Source organism: Aphelocoma coerulescens, chromosome 14 (assembly GCF_041296385.1).
Source record: "Aphelocoma coerulescens isolate FSJ_1873_10779 chromosome 14, UR_Acoe_1.0, whole genome shotgun sequence".
Classification (NCBI taxonomy): domain Eukaryota; kingdom Metazoa; phylum Chordata; class Aves; order Passeriformes; family Corvidae; genus Aphelocoma; species Aphelocoma coerulescens.
Window position 1 is genome coordinate 11666275 of NC_091028.1, and position 17606 is coordinate 11683880.

The window sequence follows — 17606 nt, forward strand, 5'->3', positions numbered from 1 at the left end:
CATTCCATGCTGTCTGCAGCAAAGCAAGAGAAAGTAAAACTAGAAAAGGTAGAAAAAGAGGAAAAGGAGAGAGAAAAAAAAAAGCTGGAAAAAAAGCAAGAGGAAAGGCAAGGGATAGCAAATGGGAAAAAGGTGCCACAACTGAAATGAGGATCAGGAATGGAGAAATCACTGCTCAGTGCAAGGGAGGAACAAGGACGGGATGGGAAGAAGAAGGAAAATACAGCCCAGTATATTATTTCCTGTGATCAAATCTAGCAGGAGCCTGTTCTCTCCCATGCTCATCCTTTGTCATCCCGAAGGTGTGAGCTGAGCTCGTGTCCCAGGGAGAAGGGCTGGCAGCCACTTTGCAGCAGACAGGTGCTTTGTCCTCTGCTTCAATCTCAGTGCTGCATTAAGACTCTGTGAACATGGATATCTGACAGTGCAGGTCAGACCTGCCTTTTCATGTCTGTCTCCCAAACACAGTAAAACTAAGAACATGAAAGATCTCCTATGAGCTGTGCATACAAATATGTAATAGTATTAACTTGGTAAAATGCCACGGTATTCATACATCTTCTATCTCATGGGACTGAAATCTGATTTTCTAACACTTGTTAGAAGTGAATTGCAAAGAAAGAGAAGATCTTCACTTTGGGACTGAATTACTAAATACTGCCTGGAAGACTTCATTACATTAATCCCTAAGAACGGGTAGTGCAAAGACCCATCCACCTGATCCTGCTCATTAATGTGCCTTTTCTGGCACCTCCTGGCATCAGAGCAATTTCTTGCTACAGGTGGAGGAGGCTATCAGAGAAATACACATGTGAACAACCCTCCCAGGACTTCATCATGTAGGGAGAAGAAAAGGTAAAAAAAATATTCAGAGCTCAAGAACGAGGCTTTTTTGAAAGGGGACTATTTAACATTCCTAGTTACAGAGCGGGTAGCTCCTGTTTCCTTTCAAGAAAGCAGGCTGGTAAAAATCATAACTAAAGGAAAATTCAAAGCTTGATGCTCAGTATGTGTTGAAGTCTAACAGGTCCAGATAACCAAGACACCTCCTGGCTGCTTGGCCCCCAGCCCAGCAAGTGCAGCTTGGCTTAGGGAAGGAATGTGAGATGCAGGGCACTCAATATAAAGGAATTGTGATATAGTCCTCACACACAGAGATTTAGAATGTCCAGCCATGGAGAAGCAGAATCTTTCTTCTTCTCCCCATCTATCAGGGAATTATGACGAAGTTAGACAAAGTCTTGGCTGATTCCTTATTCTTTATCTGCCAAGTGTTTGACCCAGACTCCTTGGCTTTTACTGCAGTCCCTGGGACTTCCAGATGCTGTCCTGTCCGAGCCCATGGCTGGTCAGTGTCCAAATCCTGATCCAGTATGGCTACAGACAAAAGCCATTTCTACCAAACCAGACAGCAAAAAGTTCCAAGTCTTCTGCCAAACAAAATAGCTCTAAAGACAGTCCCTGCTGAGGAAATCAGGGGTTTAAAGGAAAGATATTTCTGATTCCCACAGCTCTTGAGAGTTTTGCACAGCACAGAGATGGCACCTTACCTCCGTTGCAGTTCTTGTACTTCTTGCTCTGGCCATGCAGGACCAATGCAAACACCACCAGCAGGATAAGGATGAGGCTCGAGAGAGCCATCACCAGCAGAAACCACCACTCCTCGTAGAAAGGGGTCTCTGTTTGTGCTGAAAGAGCAGAAAACAAGTAACAGTTCTTCTTTATGTCCCTTTAAATTTTTCTCTTGTTCCTCACAGTGAACAATGACTCAACAATGGTGCTCAGGAGAGAGGGGGGTTCAGACTCTTGAGGGGCTTGCTGACCCTTCTAAGATGGCAGAGAACAGGAGCATATCACAGTTCCAGCACAGAATCCCAGGATGGTTTGGGTTGGAAGGGACTTAAAGCTCATCCAGTTTCAACCCCCTGCCATGGGCAGGGACACCTTCCACTGTCCCAGGCTGCTCCAAGCCCTGTTCAAGCTGGCCTTGGACACTGCCAGGGATGGGGCAGCCACAGCTTCTCTGGGCAACCAGTTCAATCTCTACAGGCACCTTTCACACCCCTGGAGCAGCTCCAGAGGCCCTTAGCTAAGAAGAAGTTATCACCAAGAGAAGAGAGGCAGGTTTCTTCCCACAGCTCTGCACACCTACATTTCTTGAGCATGGCAGACTTAGCACTCCCTGGGTCAAGGGAACCACTAATACACTTGCCATGACCAATGATTATTCCACTTTTTGGGAGCCTTGCCTTGCCAAAATGTTCTTCAGTAGCTCTTCGAAAAATACAGCGAGTGCCAGGGAACCAAGTACGCTTGGTTTAGTGTCTTTCAGTACCTCCACTAACTCCAACTTCCAACATTCACTGCTACTCTGTATCACTTCTCCATCTGCTGAGCCAAGCCCGATGTGCAGCACAGGGGTATCAATTCAATCGCCTGGGTTTTGTGCAATCTCAGGGCATTTCACCCCATTTGACCTCAAGTGGAAACACAAAATGACACTAACTTCCCCTTTCCGGAGTTACCTTGTCAGTCTTGGTTTAAAGTAGTAAGTATTGTTGTTTTCTTGCAGTGATATTCTCTTTGTCCTCCCTTGAGCTCTCTCAGCTTTGGGAAAAAGTGCAGCTGCTGAGCACAAGCAGTTGACATAATTTCCCTGTAGTCCATAAGGTGGAACACCACCTGGCAGGAATGGGTGATGCCAGGAGACCAACTCAACCCCTCACTATCACCAAACCCTCTTTCCCTCTTTCTCTGACTGTCCTGAGCCTGGATCTGAATAAAATTCTGTTGTAAGCCTGACAATACAAGCTCAAATTTGTTCCAGTTCACTGGGTACTCTGCAGCAGGGGAAAGCAGCCACGCTCTTTCTTTGCTAGGAGGCCAGTCCAGGCCAATAAAATCCTAAAGGCAAACTGCACAAGCCATGCTGGGCTGAGCAGATTCAGAGCAATTTATACCTCCCTGTGCCAGCTGAAGTGGCCAGCCTAAAATGCTTTATACTTTTATGACTGTGAATCTCAATGGAAGCCTCTTACTTTCATGCAGCAATTTGAGAGGAACACTGAAGCATCAAAAGGAGGTGAATTAAATAGTTCTGTTCAAGTGGAGAACTTACAAACAAGCAGTTTATTTATAGAAAGCATCACAAGGAGATGCATGCCCTGCTTCAGAGGAATAATGTCTTCCAGCAGAGGAAAGACTGACATGACTGCTGGTCCTTTACACTGTGTTACAGCCTCTGTGAAACCACAGATAGGAAAAACACTGACTCTTGGTGTTTGAAGTGGGTTGTCCATGCCCTTGTCCTGAAGAAGAAAAGCAAGGGTAGCACTCACAGTGAAATCCATGGGAGCTCTCACGGGGTAAGTGGTTAATTGTGTCAGGACGAGCGCGGCAGCCGTGATGGCGAGAGCAGCACTTGCTACTCCTGCCTGCTGGGGAGTTGTTGAATGGTGCTCCTGCCTTTCACTGGAGCAGCAAAGAGATAAAAGCCACTCCAGATACTGGAGCACTGCCAGGTTCTCAGGACTCTCCAGAATTTTGAATCACAGAGCCGCTTTATCAGGTTCTTTTATTATCCTTGTCTTTGCTGGCACAGCAAGGATGAAACCTATGGCTCAAAAGCAACGTGGAGCAGAGTGGGGGGAAGAGGAGACCCAGCAAAGCCTTCCCAAGGGCAAGGTCTCTCACCTCACCACAGGCCAAGGGACTCCAGCTGCCCAGCCCTGGCAAGCTGAGGGGAATTTGCTTTTCAAGGTATTCAAGCCCCTTCAGAAAACCAGAGGGCTGGGCTGCTCATAGGGATTTGGGAAGCATGATTAGGTCATAGCCCTGTTTACTGGGAATAAGCAGAAGAGAGCAGGGAGAGTGGGAAGAGACCCAGAGCATCACCAACGAACTGTTCTGGTGGAGGGAACTGGAGGTATCACACTGGACCAGGACTGCCAGTGAAGAGGATTATCAGGAATAATGTTGTGAAACTACACTTCTGTATTTGTGAGAGCTAAATACAAATTAACACAGAAAAATGTTTATCAGAGAGCCCAGAGTTAAAAGAAAAAAAAAGAAATCAGAGCAAACAAAACAACAGACTATGAATTGAGAAAAAGCAAATTACAGACTTTGTAAATTAGTCTTAGGACAAGACATCTGACACATAAACACACCAACTAGGTTCTTTGTCAAGCTTAAAAATGTCATATGCACATTTTTCCTCTTGAGAATCAAACATGCTATAATTACAAACCTTTATTTACCACTGTATTACTTCAGTTTTACCCTAAAACAAGTGAAAGCAAGCTGTCCTTGATTATTTGTTGCAGCTAGACACTCTGGTTTGTTTCTTTTCCCCCTCTTCTCCCTCAGCCTCGGGAAATTCCATTGAAAAAGACATTAAAAAAAAAAAAAATCCATGCTTACCTGATACTGCCACAGAAGGAACACTTGGTTCTCCGTAGCCAAATTCGTTGACAGCCACCACCCGAAATTCATAGGTGACACCTTGTCTGAGTTTGTCCAGGCCCACTGTGTAGGAGGTGGCACTGCGAGGGATGTCCTTCACGAACATGTCCCAGAGTCCTTCATCTAGGAAAGCAGCAAGGAGAGAAATGGCATCAACTGTGTGGCCTGGCACTTCCACCTGCTCAGTGAGAGAGGTTGTCATTAATTGTGTGCTGGAGCCACAGGCAGGGACACACTCACCTGGAGGCTGCCCCGTGACACACACAGATGTCAGAATGCCCTGCAGGCCCCGTCTGTGAATGCATTTATGGATGGGCTCTTATCATAGCCCAGATGGAAGAGGTCTCTAAAACCAGCAGCAGCACCCACAGTGATCTGAGCTGGCTGGAGCAGCTGCCACTCCCTCCTGACTGGGTAAGGTCACCCATCAGCACTTCTGTTGTTTACAGATCAGGTAAACCCAAAGTAACATTAATGTGTCCTAATCACAAAGGTTTTGCCTGCTTTTTACATTGTAAAATTTGCTTTGCTGTTGAAGCACTCAAGTGAGGTGTGGACTAACATAAATTTTGGGAAGCACTGTGTGGTCTTTTGTGAACTGGTGCCAGGGGACTGGTGTCACTGGAGTGCTGTTTGCTCCATAACAGCAATAGAGTTGTGTCCTTTGCATGGCACAGAGCTGGTGCTGCATTCTGTGCTCTGCAGTTTTAAATAGAAATGAGTTTTGTTTATTTTTATAAAGCTGTTAAAGTTAGAAACACAAAGCCATTCTGATGGGAGCGTTTCAGTAGGGTAATCTTGGCTCTCAACAGCCATACTGACATTGATCCCGATGGACATCCTGACCAGGGACCATTCCCATCCCTGATCCACACCTGTAACCTTACATTCACTTGACTGCAGTGGAATGAACTTTCAAAGAAAGGGACATTGGTACCAGTAGGAACAAAACCAACTACAATTAAAAATACCACTCAAACATTTTGAGGACAGGAATCAAACATTAATCTGACCAATTTGCTTCCCAGTAACAACTGGTGCCCAGTACTTTCACTGAGGAAACGGAGTCTCTGTCTACGCATGGGGCCAAACCCTCAGCTCACCTACCCAGCGTAGCTCTCACAGACCTGACCTCACCAGCATCCCACTGGGCTTTCACTTTTAGCTATCAAAGCTCTTCCAGTAATATCTGTTTCTCCTTGCATGTCCCACAGCAATGAATATAGGATGATAACCTCTCCACAGACACGACTTCAGCGTGGGAGCTGCCTGCTTTGAAAGACAGTCCTGTGCACTGCGAGACTCAAGCAGCAGCAGCACTTCTGTAGCTCGAGGTGTTATCAAGGTAGCACTAGAGCAGGAGCCAGCAGTGTTACCCTCAGTGACTTGTTCTGCTGCAGTGTGAGGCAGGAATCTGTTCGCATTTGCTTTGCCTTTACCTGAGTGTAACCTAATTGGAGTCACCGCAGCAATTCCAGAACTGTGCTGGTGTAGCAGAGCAAGATCTGGCCCTCAGCCTGCTCCTGTGCCATGGGGAATAGCAGCAAAGATGGACTGATTAACACTGCAGGTGCATTTCCATGTGAATGTTTTAGCTTTGGCACCAATAAATATTGGCTCAGTGATTTGCACGGTGCTGCACGTCTGGTGACACACACAATGAGTAACAGCCCCCAAAATAAAGCTTTTCTGGTCGGGAGGATTGGCAGTCTCAGCGGATGCAAAAAGCAGGCTGGAATGTTATTGTTCCAGCTGCATTTGAGAAACACCAAAGAACAATAAAAATAGGTAATTTTCCTGCCATGCTTAAAATTCAGACCAATACATTATTCACCAGCATGATCAGGCTATAATGAAGTTATCATAATGTACCATTGTTATGTATTAGCTGGGTATTACAATGGCTATAAAACAAGAGATAAAATATTGACTTCCCTTTTACAGGGCAATAGAAGCCGAGATTATTTCTACCACATAAAGTTACAATGTAATAAAGAGGGAGTTTGGGATTTAGTTTCTCTGAAGAGGGTAGAGTGAGGGATGCATTTTCAAAGTTGGATTGTTGCAGCCACTGATACTCAGAAGATGCATCTCACGACTATAAAATATTGCCATATTTGCTAGAATTGCCTAAGCTTTCATAAACACATTTGTAAACAGCAATAAGAGAATTTGAGCCCATTGTGAATTGTCTGAAAAGCAATTTGTTTGCATTGAAAGCCACTTAAATAGGGAAAGAAAAAGAAACAATAAAAGTGAATGTTCAGCACTCATTACAGCAAACACAACTGTTCAGACACACTTTCTCACTCATTTTCTCAAACCTATCAGGGTGCACAGTGCAGAAAACCCAACAGACCAAGAAGTGTAAATTTAACTGCTCTGTGAAGCTTGCAGTAAGCTGGGAAAACCACCCCTGGGAGGTCAACATTGCATTTCCTCCTCTCTGTCCCCTTGGCTGTGATGGTGATGGTGTGGGGCAGCAAAAGATGCTGTAGGGTGTTTCTTCAGAGGTATTTCTGTCTCACAGGGACTCAGAGATGCTGGCTGGTGGCCACATAGTCACTGGCCCATCTCCCTTTCATTCATTGAAAGAATCTTTGTCAAAACTCTGCATTTTTCCCTGAGGTAGGACTGTCAGTGCTGAGTTAATGGACTTGATGATCTTGGAGGTCTTTTCCAACCTTAATGATTCTAAAATGGGACCCAGCTCATTGTCCCTGGGGTCCCAGAGAGCTGCTGATGCAGCTACAGTGGTCAGAAGAAGACAGCCTGGGAAGAGGGATGTCCTACATCTTCCCCACTGCTGACCCCCATGTACAGGATAGCCTGTGGCTTCCCAAGCCCTGGCAAACACGATTTTTAATTTCAGAGCCTCTACTAATTTATCTTATATCCATCTGGAAAATCCAGACCCCTCACTGTAGAAAACGATCACAGTCAGAGATATCCAAACTAAAAAAAATCCCTTTATTCCAGTGGTGAACTTAGAGATTAAATATTGAACACACATTTGTGAATTCCTTCACTGCACCTCTCCCCCCCATCCTCAAAATCAGGTGTGCTCTAAATGTTAGAAGTTCAGCTGAAAGAGAATTCATTAGAAGGTCACCTGTGATAGCAAAAATTGGCCTTTAAGTTCAGTAGAAAATCGTTAGTGTACCATACACAGCATTTTCCACTCAGTTTAGGAAGGAAAGATGCACATGCTGTGGCTGGGACATCGGCTGGGTGTTAACTCTTAGAAACCACTGGGAGGAGCAAAGTTTGCAACACCCAACAGGTGCAGGGCTCAGAGGGACATCCCGAGGGAGGCTGCCCTTGCTTCTTCTTTTCAGTAACATCCATCCCCGTTTTCATTCCCCACTGCCTTTCGCTGGGCACTCAGCCTCTTAAACGTGTGATGGAAAAGTGAGTGCTCCTCAAAAAAGAGAAATTTTTGTTTGCTCCTTGTTTCTGTCCAGGTTTCCTCAGCCCTGCCCCATCCTTACTCCTGCTGATGGGAGATTTGCTCTTCACCTCCCAGCCTTGATGCCTCTGTCCCATCTGAGCTTGAGGTTCAGGCATGGGGAGAGGATCTCCGTGATGGGGGAAGGTGAAACCACCTCTGCCCTAACGCCGTGTTCAGCCCATGTTGGAGAGGAGCTGCTCTGCCAACCGTGGCCCCGTGGGCCAGCCCGGCGTCACAGGCCATTAATCAGGGTCTCCATGCCAAATAAAGCTGTCACTCAGCAAGGGAGGCTCCCAGCTCTGCTAAATCCAGCCACTGACAACCCAGGACATGGAGAGCTGTCAGTTATTTGGATTTTAAACACCAGCCATCCCCTCTTGGAGCAGGAGAGCTGGGCCATAAAGCTCCTTCCTAATTACACATTAGAAGGTTTATGAGGGGAGAAGCTGCTGAGAGTTAAGGCCCTGCTGAACGCCACTGGTGTTCCTCCTACAGAGGACACAGTTAAAACATGGCTGTGTTTGTCAGAGGCAAAGGGCTGGATTATCATGCAAAGCAGTGGAAGGACAAGAATGGGAAGTGAAGGCTGACAAACTGTCAGCCCTGGTGTGTTGCTTGCCAGCAGAAGCAAAAAAGACCCCATGGCAGATGCCGGGGATGCAGCTGCACCCTTCACTTTGAATTTACTGACTTCTGCTGGTTCGTGTCCATGTTTGACACCGCGCTCCCTCATTTGGTTAAAAATAAATAGAAAAGGAAGAAAACAGAAAAACACTACTCAAGACACCAGAAAGGAAACTGAAGTGAGAGCTGCCCTCAGGGCGTGGGAGGCAAAACCCAGCATTTATGAGGTAGACAATTCCCGCTCCAAGAAGACGGGTTCTTTCCCAAAGTGTCTGCTGCCTTCATGGAACGCATCAGCTTGGAAGCTGGAGAGGGACTTTTTCCAAGGGCATGGAGTGACAGGACAAAGGGGAATAGCTTCAAACTGCCAGAGGGCAGGGTTAGACAGGATATCAGGGAGAAATTCCTGCCTGTGAGGGTGGTGAGGCCCTGGCACAGGTTGCCCAGAGAAGCTGTGGCTGCCCCATCCCTAGCAGTGTCCAAGGCCAGGTTGGGTGGGGCTTGGAGCAACCTGGGGTAATGGAAGGTGTTCCTGTCCATGGCAGGGGGTTGAAACTGGCTGATCTTTAAGGTCCCTTCCAATCCAGACTGTTCCATTAAGGTGCAATTCTCTTCCAGTTGCCTGACATCATCCCTTGTTTGGGAAAAGCACACAAAGTCCAAAATCTTAGTGGGGAGAGGAAACAGAAAAGGAAACCTCCCTCTACTTGTCCTGGGTCAGGGGGGCTCTTTCTGAGGTGACAGAAGCCAGGGAGATGTGGCACTTAGGGATGTGGTTTAGTGGTGGACGTGGAAGTGTCAGGCTTACAGTTGGACCTTAGGGGTCTTTTGCAATCTAAATAATTCTGTGAGGCAGATTGACCCAACACCAACACGGCTGCTCTGCACAAGCCCATCCATGGATGGAGGTTTCATGGGGCAGCTCCATATCCAGGTCCACTTCTGGCATGTGGATCCCCAGGGTGTTACACAAACACCTCCCTTGCAGACGGGGGTCACTGGGAAGGCAGCTCTGTGTGAGACTGCTGGGAACGTATGGGCCACGTGCTCACCAGTAAAGCACAGTGAGAGGAACCTTTGGATGTGACCTGAAGCTGGGAAAGGTAAAGACAGCTTCTCCATTCCTCCCAGCAGCACTGGAACCTTAATGTTGCTGTGCCATTTGTCTTTTGCTCTGTATGTAAAAGCTGAGGGCACAATCTATTCCCCATTCCTCAGCCAGCCCAGCTGATGTCTGGGGAACACTTACAGTGGCAGAGACAGAGCCTGCTTAATTGCATTTCTTGTAATGCACAAGGAGCTAAACTGGAATCCATTTCTCCAAGGACAGAGAAGTTGAAGGAAAAGAAAAACTCTTCTGTTTCTGTAATGTCTTCCTCTAGCACAGATCACTCTGGAAAAAGTATTGGTTTGCCTGCTTCATCCCTGTGAGTGTACTCAAAATGCAGAGGAGGTAGTGAGCCTGGTCACCTTCCATAAACCCAGCAGAGAAACAGGGAAATCAAATGAGCAGTCTCAGCTGCCTGCTGCCACCATTGCTAAACCCAGCAGGGCAGCGGAGCCCTGGGAGACACAGCAGGGCTCCAAAAAATTCGAGGGGAAGTGACAAAAGGGAGTAGGGTTTGCCATTTCTGACAGAAAGCCATCCTCCTACTGTGATGGAAGCGTCTTGGCAGGGAGCTACAGCAGAGAAAATGAGATGATACAGCATTTAACGTTTGGGGTAATGAGGCCTATAATAGATGACACTTGAGATGTGAAACACTAAGGTGGTGGTATTGCATTTAAATATTGGCAACAAGCTAAATCTTTTCATCTGTCTGCTCAACGCCCCTTTTTTGACCTCATAAGGAGAAATATCTCTTCCTTTCTTGATTTATGAGAAGAGCACAAGTCAACTGCTCTTCTCTTGGAACAACAGCTCCTTAAAAACAAATGTTGTTCCAATCCACACTCTACTACCCATATAAATCAACATGCAAAAGCAAATTCTTAGAATGATGTTAAAACAGGAGTTGCTCTGAATGACCAGCCCTGACAGGAGGAATTAGTTCCCTGCTTTTGTTAAGCTCGTAATTCAGATTTCAGACTCTTCCGTGCAGAGATGAGGAAGAAAAGCAGCACAGAGAGGAAGCCGATGCTTGGGTGGAATAAGCAAATCTTCCAATTAGTCTGTCTCCTCTCCTGGATCACATTTCACGCTTCCTACAGCTGCAACCAGAACACGAAGGATGAGAATCCAGCATACTAATGCCTAGTTCATTCGCTACAGCAGCATGAATAGGATTAAAATAATCTGAAGAGGAATTAAATGCCTCAACAGTCAGGTTGCAAGAGTGGGAGAATAAGACCTCTTGTGTGCGTTGCCAGGATCAGAGGAGTGGGGCCAACAGAAGTGACCCAGGGTTAATGCAGCTCAGACCTGCCTTAGAGGGACTATTTTCTTCCTGCTCAAGAAGAGTGGGCCCCAAATCCTACATCCTTAGCCATGAGCTGTGAAATGTTTATTCACATCCAATGGGGAGTCGAGTGGACGAGTTTCCAATGTCACCACTCGCACGAGCTGGATTTCCAAGCTTGCAAACAATCTGTACATGGGCTGCAGGTTTCCCCCTAAAATACTCTGACTCACAAAAAACCTGTCTGGGGGAAATGTAAGCTGGTAAGTGATTTTAAAGGAATAGGTTTGGTTTAACTTGCTACCTAACAGTGCTGTTCAAATAAGAAAGTATTTTCTACTTCTGGAGAAATAAGGACAGAACTCAAAAAGCTGATGTAGGTGAAACAGAAGCACAGCAGTGTCATGTCTCTAATTAAAAGCAAACCTGATCACTCTGGGAAACCCCAGTGCTTTGAGAAGGTACATATTTCCCTTGCTTTTATTGTGAAAACAGTTGTCAAGTTAAATGACAGAAATAAGAAAGAAATTTTAGGATCAGAGCAGAGCCTCTCTACAGAGCAAATTCTATCAGATGCAGGTATGGAAATCTGCATCTTCAGTGATGACCTTGATAATTTTGTTACTGGTCTGGTTAAATGTAATTAAAATCATTGGTTTTAAATGCAACCTTATATTCAAGACACAAACAAGAAACAGGATCCTCTATATAATCAAACAGATAAGCATTCATTTAATCAATATATAATCAAGCAGTGTGCAAGCACCTAGAAGTGAGAAAGAAAGAACCAGCAGCCAAGATGGGTATGTCAAGTATAAATCATGTCTAATTTCCTTCTGTGACAGAGTAGCAGACCTTGTCAATAGAGGAGAAAGAGCAGACATCATCTATCCTGACTTCAGCAAAGCTTTTGACTTGGTGACATTCAAACACGGCCCACGTGAAACAAGGAGCGGGTAGATGTATCACCAGCTGGAAAACTGTACCCGGAGAATGGCTATCAACATTCCCTGTCAGAGTGGAGGGAAGCTATCAAGGGAGATTACACAGAGGCCTGGCAGCACTCACTGGCTTTCCTCAATGACTTAGTTCCCAGGAAATCCATGCTTTTTGAATTTGCAAGGGGTACCAAGCTACGATCAGGCTGGAGCACACACTGGCTTTTAAAATTACCTTGTCCAAGTGGGAAATATTCTGGAAAAAGCAGAGAACAGCTTCACTAAGATGCAATTCCCAGAAGCAAAGGAGCTCTGGGAGAGCACCAAGAAAAACTGTGGTGATGGGGGATTCCTTCCCCCCGCCTCAACGCCCTCCCTGCAGAACAAATGGGGGAAGAAATGAGTATGTGCTGCTGAAGCCCTGGCCCTATTATTAACATTAAAACAGTAATTAGCTGCTGTGCTCTGCTGCAGAAGGAGACAGATTTCTATCTGTGGTCCTCAAAATACAGCTTGCAAATACTTATTAGTCCTTGCGCATGAAAGATGCTGTAAGCATTTAAATGAGTTTTAATTATTAACTATATTAGTTCATCTGTTGGATGATTTTCCAGTGATGTAGCACAGTGAAAGCCAGAGTAGTCGGGGTAATTTTCTGTGACTACTCCTAAAGAGGAGGAAATATGCTAAACCACATAATAAACCAGTAACAGCTTAATACTGGCTGGAAACACGTTCTCTCAAAAAAATCCCATTACCTTACTGGGATGGCAGAAAACCCCTCCACCTCATCATGGACTGAGGGAAGGGACCTGATGCCATCAAACTCCCTTTGTTCCCCAGGGCTTACCTGAGGGTCGTGCCTCTATAATGTAGCCAGTTGTGGGTTTTTCGCCTGAATCTCCCTCAGTCCATTGCAGCGTCAGCCCAGAAGCAGATTTTGTCACCAGGATTTCCTGAGGCGAGCCAGGAGACCCTGAGAGGTGAAAAGAGAGTAGCAAATGAAGGTGGCATTAAATTGCAGCATGAATTGCTTCTATTGAGAGAGGGGAAAAAATTATCTTGCAGTGTTGGCCCACAAATATGCAACATAAACTATCTCTGTGGGCTACTGACCTGATTTGTTCACTAGCTCCAGTACCAACAGTTATGTATCAATGGGATTTACAGGTCATAGGATCACAGAATATCCTGAGCTGGAAGGGACCCTCTAGGATCATCAAAGTCCAGCTCGAGGCCCTATGCAGGATAGCATGAAACCAGCCTATGAGGTTCATGGAGAGAGTCATGGGGACATCCACTTCCCATTGGCTTGGGAAAATGCCATGGCCATGTTAGAAAGGAGTCCTGATCTACACTTGTCTGTGGTGTGGTGTGAGAGTTAGACTGTGGAAGTGGGAAAGAACCAAAAACTAGAACTGTGGCCACTGTACTGATGTTCTGTGACTTACCTGACAGGTTTGGTATCATTGGAGGGCATTTACCTTGTTGGATTATCTGTTTATCAAAGTCACTGATCAAATAAGAAAACCAGCTCTGGGTACAGACACTGAACCAAGTGGGGAACGCTGCCCTGCAGCTGCTCTTGACACAGCAGGAAATCCACAGATCTCTCCCTCTGAATAAGCCAACGTGTCAGGAGAAAACAATTGTAAATTCTTTCTGGTTTTGCTTCCAGGAACCTCTGCTTGTTTCGGCAGCGACTCCAGTTCTGACTCCCACTGCAGAGCAGTACAATCAGAATAATGCACTGTGCTGTCAGGCTGCAGCTCTGAAATCCCTGGCTGGCCTGTTTGCATTATGGTTTATTTACAGTGTTTTGTGTATTCACATTAGACTTCTAGCTTTCAGGAATAAAAAGGAAACATGTTTTTCATGGCAGTTGTGAAATGCACTGAATCACGTCCCATGACTCAGCCTCTCCTTGGCTTGGAAATTCATATGAAGCCCTGTGTGCACCATTCCCTGCTGGTGCCCCGTGTTGGTAGAAGTGATTTGTGACTTGTGATTTGCTTTTATAGTTCCCCTCACCTTCTGCTGGCCCGGCTGTGATGTTGGCTTGCAGTTCAGGTCCATAGGCAATGGTTCGGGCTTGCACTCGGAATAAATAGGTCATGCCCTTGGTGAGATCCCGGACCTTCAGCCAGCGCTGCCAGTTCCCTTTAATATCCACAGTCACCACCTTGCTCACCCCTGGAACAGCCATGCAGATAAAAAAATAAGAGGGAGTTTCAATGCAAAAATAGAAATCAAATGGAGCTTATTACATCTAGATGGTAAGTAAAATTATTTAACAGTTTGCTAAGAAAGTATTTCTTACAATTAGCAGAAGTTTAAGTAGTGATAATAGGCAATTTTCAGCACTGATAAGTATAATTAGAGTTTAAGCTTGATAAGTGGGTACTGACAAGGAAAAAACCTTACAACACAACTGGGAAATTACCAAGAGACTCCATGTAACTTCACTAATTATTCTGGGAAGAAAGGAGGAGGTAAACAAAGAGGAGTCCACATTCCACATTGCTTCCTAAATAAGCATTTCTCTGTTGTTGCTTCCCCAAATAACCTGCAACATGGTCTGGAGGAGGAACGAGGGCCAGGTTTGTTCCATTCATCTCCTCCTGCCGTGTCCACCATCCCCATGTGGATGGAGAGTGAAGGATGTGCTGCTCACTGGGACCTTGGGGCTACAAACGTCACAGCAACAGGGGATGCAACCAAAGCACTGGGAGCTTAAACAAGGCTGGAGCTGTGACTTGTGTTTCACTCTTCTCCCTCTCTCAGAATTTTTCTTACAGGGATCAATTAAAATCAGAGTTGTTACCTTCACCCAGGTTCACAGCAAGTGTCACCTTTAGGTTCTCAATGCTGCATAAAGGACCAAGGGACAATAAGTGGTTTGAAAACAAAAATCTGCTTTTCACTGAAATTTTCTAAAAGTAAGTCAATGGAAAGAATTTGATTTATAAAATATTTTACAGAATAAAAAGTTCAAATCTAGAAAGTCTTTCTGGCATTTTTTGGTTCTGTAGATGTACATGACACATTTCAAACCAAGAAGATAGGAAGTAGGAGAAGGCTTTTCCCACTAGAAAGAGCTGTTTGCTAGTTTATATTTCCAAAAAACGCAGAAGGAAGATGTTTTCAATCCAGATGCTTATTTTATGCAAATCAAGATGATGCTTTCAGTTTTAATCACTTAAATAAAGAGTAATGTCCAAGCAATTTCTGTTCAAAGTTTTCTCCCAGATACAATCTATAACTCAGGGAATCTTTCCTTGGCTAACGAGGAAGCAGTAAAAGCGCTCCATCCTTCCACAGGTGAACTATTTCATTTCTCTGAGACAAATCAGGAGGCATTTGTCATTTTCAAGTTATGTTCCAAAAAGGAAAAAAAAAAAAAAAAAGAACTGTTCAAAAAGGCTCTGGGGCAATTCTGTTGTCTATTATTGTGTAAAACATAACAGTGTAAAGCTTAAACAATAAAAGGTCAAACAGGGATAAGACTGTGCTAAAGAACAGATCGCTGCTGGAAAGCTTGGAAAAATGGGCAGGTAAGTGGTGGCTTGTGAGTGGGAAGGCAGAAGGTGTCACCATGGGAGGACGCTCAGCCAAAAATCAAGGATGGGTGGAAAGTCAAAATATGAAGGAGAAAAGCTCCAAAAGAAGGTCCAGTCCATGTAGGTTGTTGCACTGCAGTGCTCACACAGAGGAATGTGGATTCTATCCCCATATGGGCCATTTACTTAAGAGCTGGACTTGATAATCCATGTAGGTCCTTCCCAACTTAGAACATTTGTGAATCTGTGAGAATGATGGCATCAAGGAAGGGATTCTTCTCCACGGCAGGAGGATAAATATGTTTGCTGAAAGAAAAATGTTGGCACAAGAGCAAAAGGTGGGTGAAGACTGGAAAATAAATTTAGGCAAAAATTTTGCATCTGAGGGAGAGCCCTCCATAACCTTCCTGCTCCCATCAGAAATCTTCCAGAGGGGAAGGAGAGACAAGCTGGAGTCAGGGGCAGCACAGGCAGAGGTGGGGAAGAGAAGAAAAGACAACAAAGGTTCTGAAGGATGTTAAGTCAAATGCATGCAGAGAAAACATGATCTGACGCTTCCATATTTTCAGGGGAAAAAAATGTATTCTTAAACATTGCGTAGGAATGAAGAAAAGGGAGGAAATGCCCAACCAGCCTGAAAACCTCCTGCATACCCTGTGCATATTTCTTGGTCAGAATTAGAAATGCTTCCTGTATTAGCTATTTGTGCTCTGACCTGCCAGCTGTAAAGGCTGACAGTGCTTTTATTCTGGTGTTTTCAATCCCGAGTTTAACTTTCTCAGTGCATGAGACATGGATATTTAGACAATATAGATCATTATTCCGTACAGAAGAAGCAAATGCAAGTGATTGATATCCTTATTTCTTTGGAAAAGAGTTTAAAATGGATTGGCAATGGCTGAAATTACTCTCCCTGCTGTCACGCTGCCAAAGCTGGACATCCTATTGAACTACTGGCAATCTACCAGCAATATAAAAATATTAGTAAGTCCATCCACAAACTATGTCATCTTTTCTAATTCACCTTTGGAATGAATTTACATTTGTTTTCAGAGAAACTGCCAAATCCTCCTCCGTTGCTGTTCTGGCAAATTAATGAAGCGTTTGTGGCCAGCACATTGTTGTGGTTTAACTGGAATCTAGTGCTGGGTTAAAAATGCTGCCTGAAAACTCCGCGTGAAGAGGCACAACCACGTCTCTGTCCTGTTATCCTCCCCTGTAACAGCAGAGGTGCTACCAGTGATGACCAGCACATTTGATGCCTGGGCAATCTCTGTGATAACAGAAGTGACACATGACGTGATAAGCAACGCAAATGCGCCTGCCAACTATTCTGGGATGGAGCCTACTCAGCAGTTTCAAAGGCAGCGCGTGGAGACCATCAGGCACTCCCAGGATGAGCTTTCTCTTTGCCCAGACCAGGTAACGACAGCTGTCAAATGACTTTTCAAATCACACAGACTATAGTTTGTGCAAGAAAGTGAGAGAAGACAAGACAAAAGCTCTATCCCACAATATTATGGCTCGCTGAAGCGTTTTGGCAAAAGTGGAATTGTTTTATTTACCCTTTGCCACCAGGCTTCTCTCAGAAAATGGCAGAGAGCAAGTAGGAAATTGGGCAGAGATGAAAGGTCCTGCAGTACTATTGTGTCATTTCTCCATGAATATGTATGATCAGAGGTCTTTCTTACCCTGGACAGGAGCCAGAGGCTCGTAGACGACTCGATAACCCTGCAGGACTCCATTTGCTGCTGCTGGCTCTCCCCAAGATACGTTGAGTGTAGTGCAAGTGATTTCAGAGAAGGCCAGGAAGCTGGGAGCACTGGGTGCTGAAAGGATTGCACACAGATTGAATTGCAGCAGCAGCAGTCAATCTGATATACATATATATTATAAAACATTGCTTTATTTGCCCAGCCTAAATCTAAAGGAAACAAGCTGAGAATGGGATTTGTCAGTTGTATCCAAATGTCCTGTAATCAGTCAGAAACACAGCCTGTCCTAAAAATACAGCCAGGCAGCTACAAAACTGAACCTCCATAGCAAACAAGGAGGTAGGGCATGGAATGGAAGGGGCCTCAGAAGGGTGTTATGGGAGCCACCTCCTCTTCACAGCCACCACCAAGGGCATTGCCTTCACCCTGTGCCAGACCACTCCCAGCACATCCAG

The 17606-nt window shown here is 45.2% G+C and overlaps 1 protein-coding gene across 3 annotated transcripts in view; it reads right to left on the bottom strand.

The window, feature by feature from the left end:
* SDK1 (sidekick cell adhesion molecule 1) overlaps positions 1-17606 on the bottom strand; it is a 387842-nt gene that overhangs the window by 13652 nt on the left and 356584 nt on the right. For all 3 annotated transcript variants that reach the window (XM_069030219.1, XM_069030218.1, XM_069030220.1), the window contains 5 exons: positions 17128-17265; positions 13908-14069; positions 12727-12852; positions 4423-4587; positions 1551-1688 (listed from right to left, as the gene is read on the bottom strand). In XM_069030219.1, the coding sequence (XP_068886320.1) occupies positions 1551-1688; positions 4423-4587; positions 12727-12852; positions 13908-14069; positions 17128-17265 (729 nt within the window). The remainder of the gene's footprint in view (positions 1-1550; positions 1689-4422; positions 4588-12726; positions 12853-13907; positions 14070-17127; positions 17266-17606) is intronic.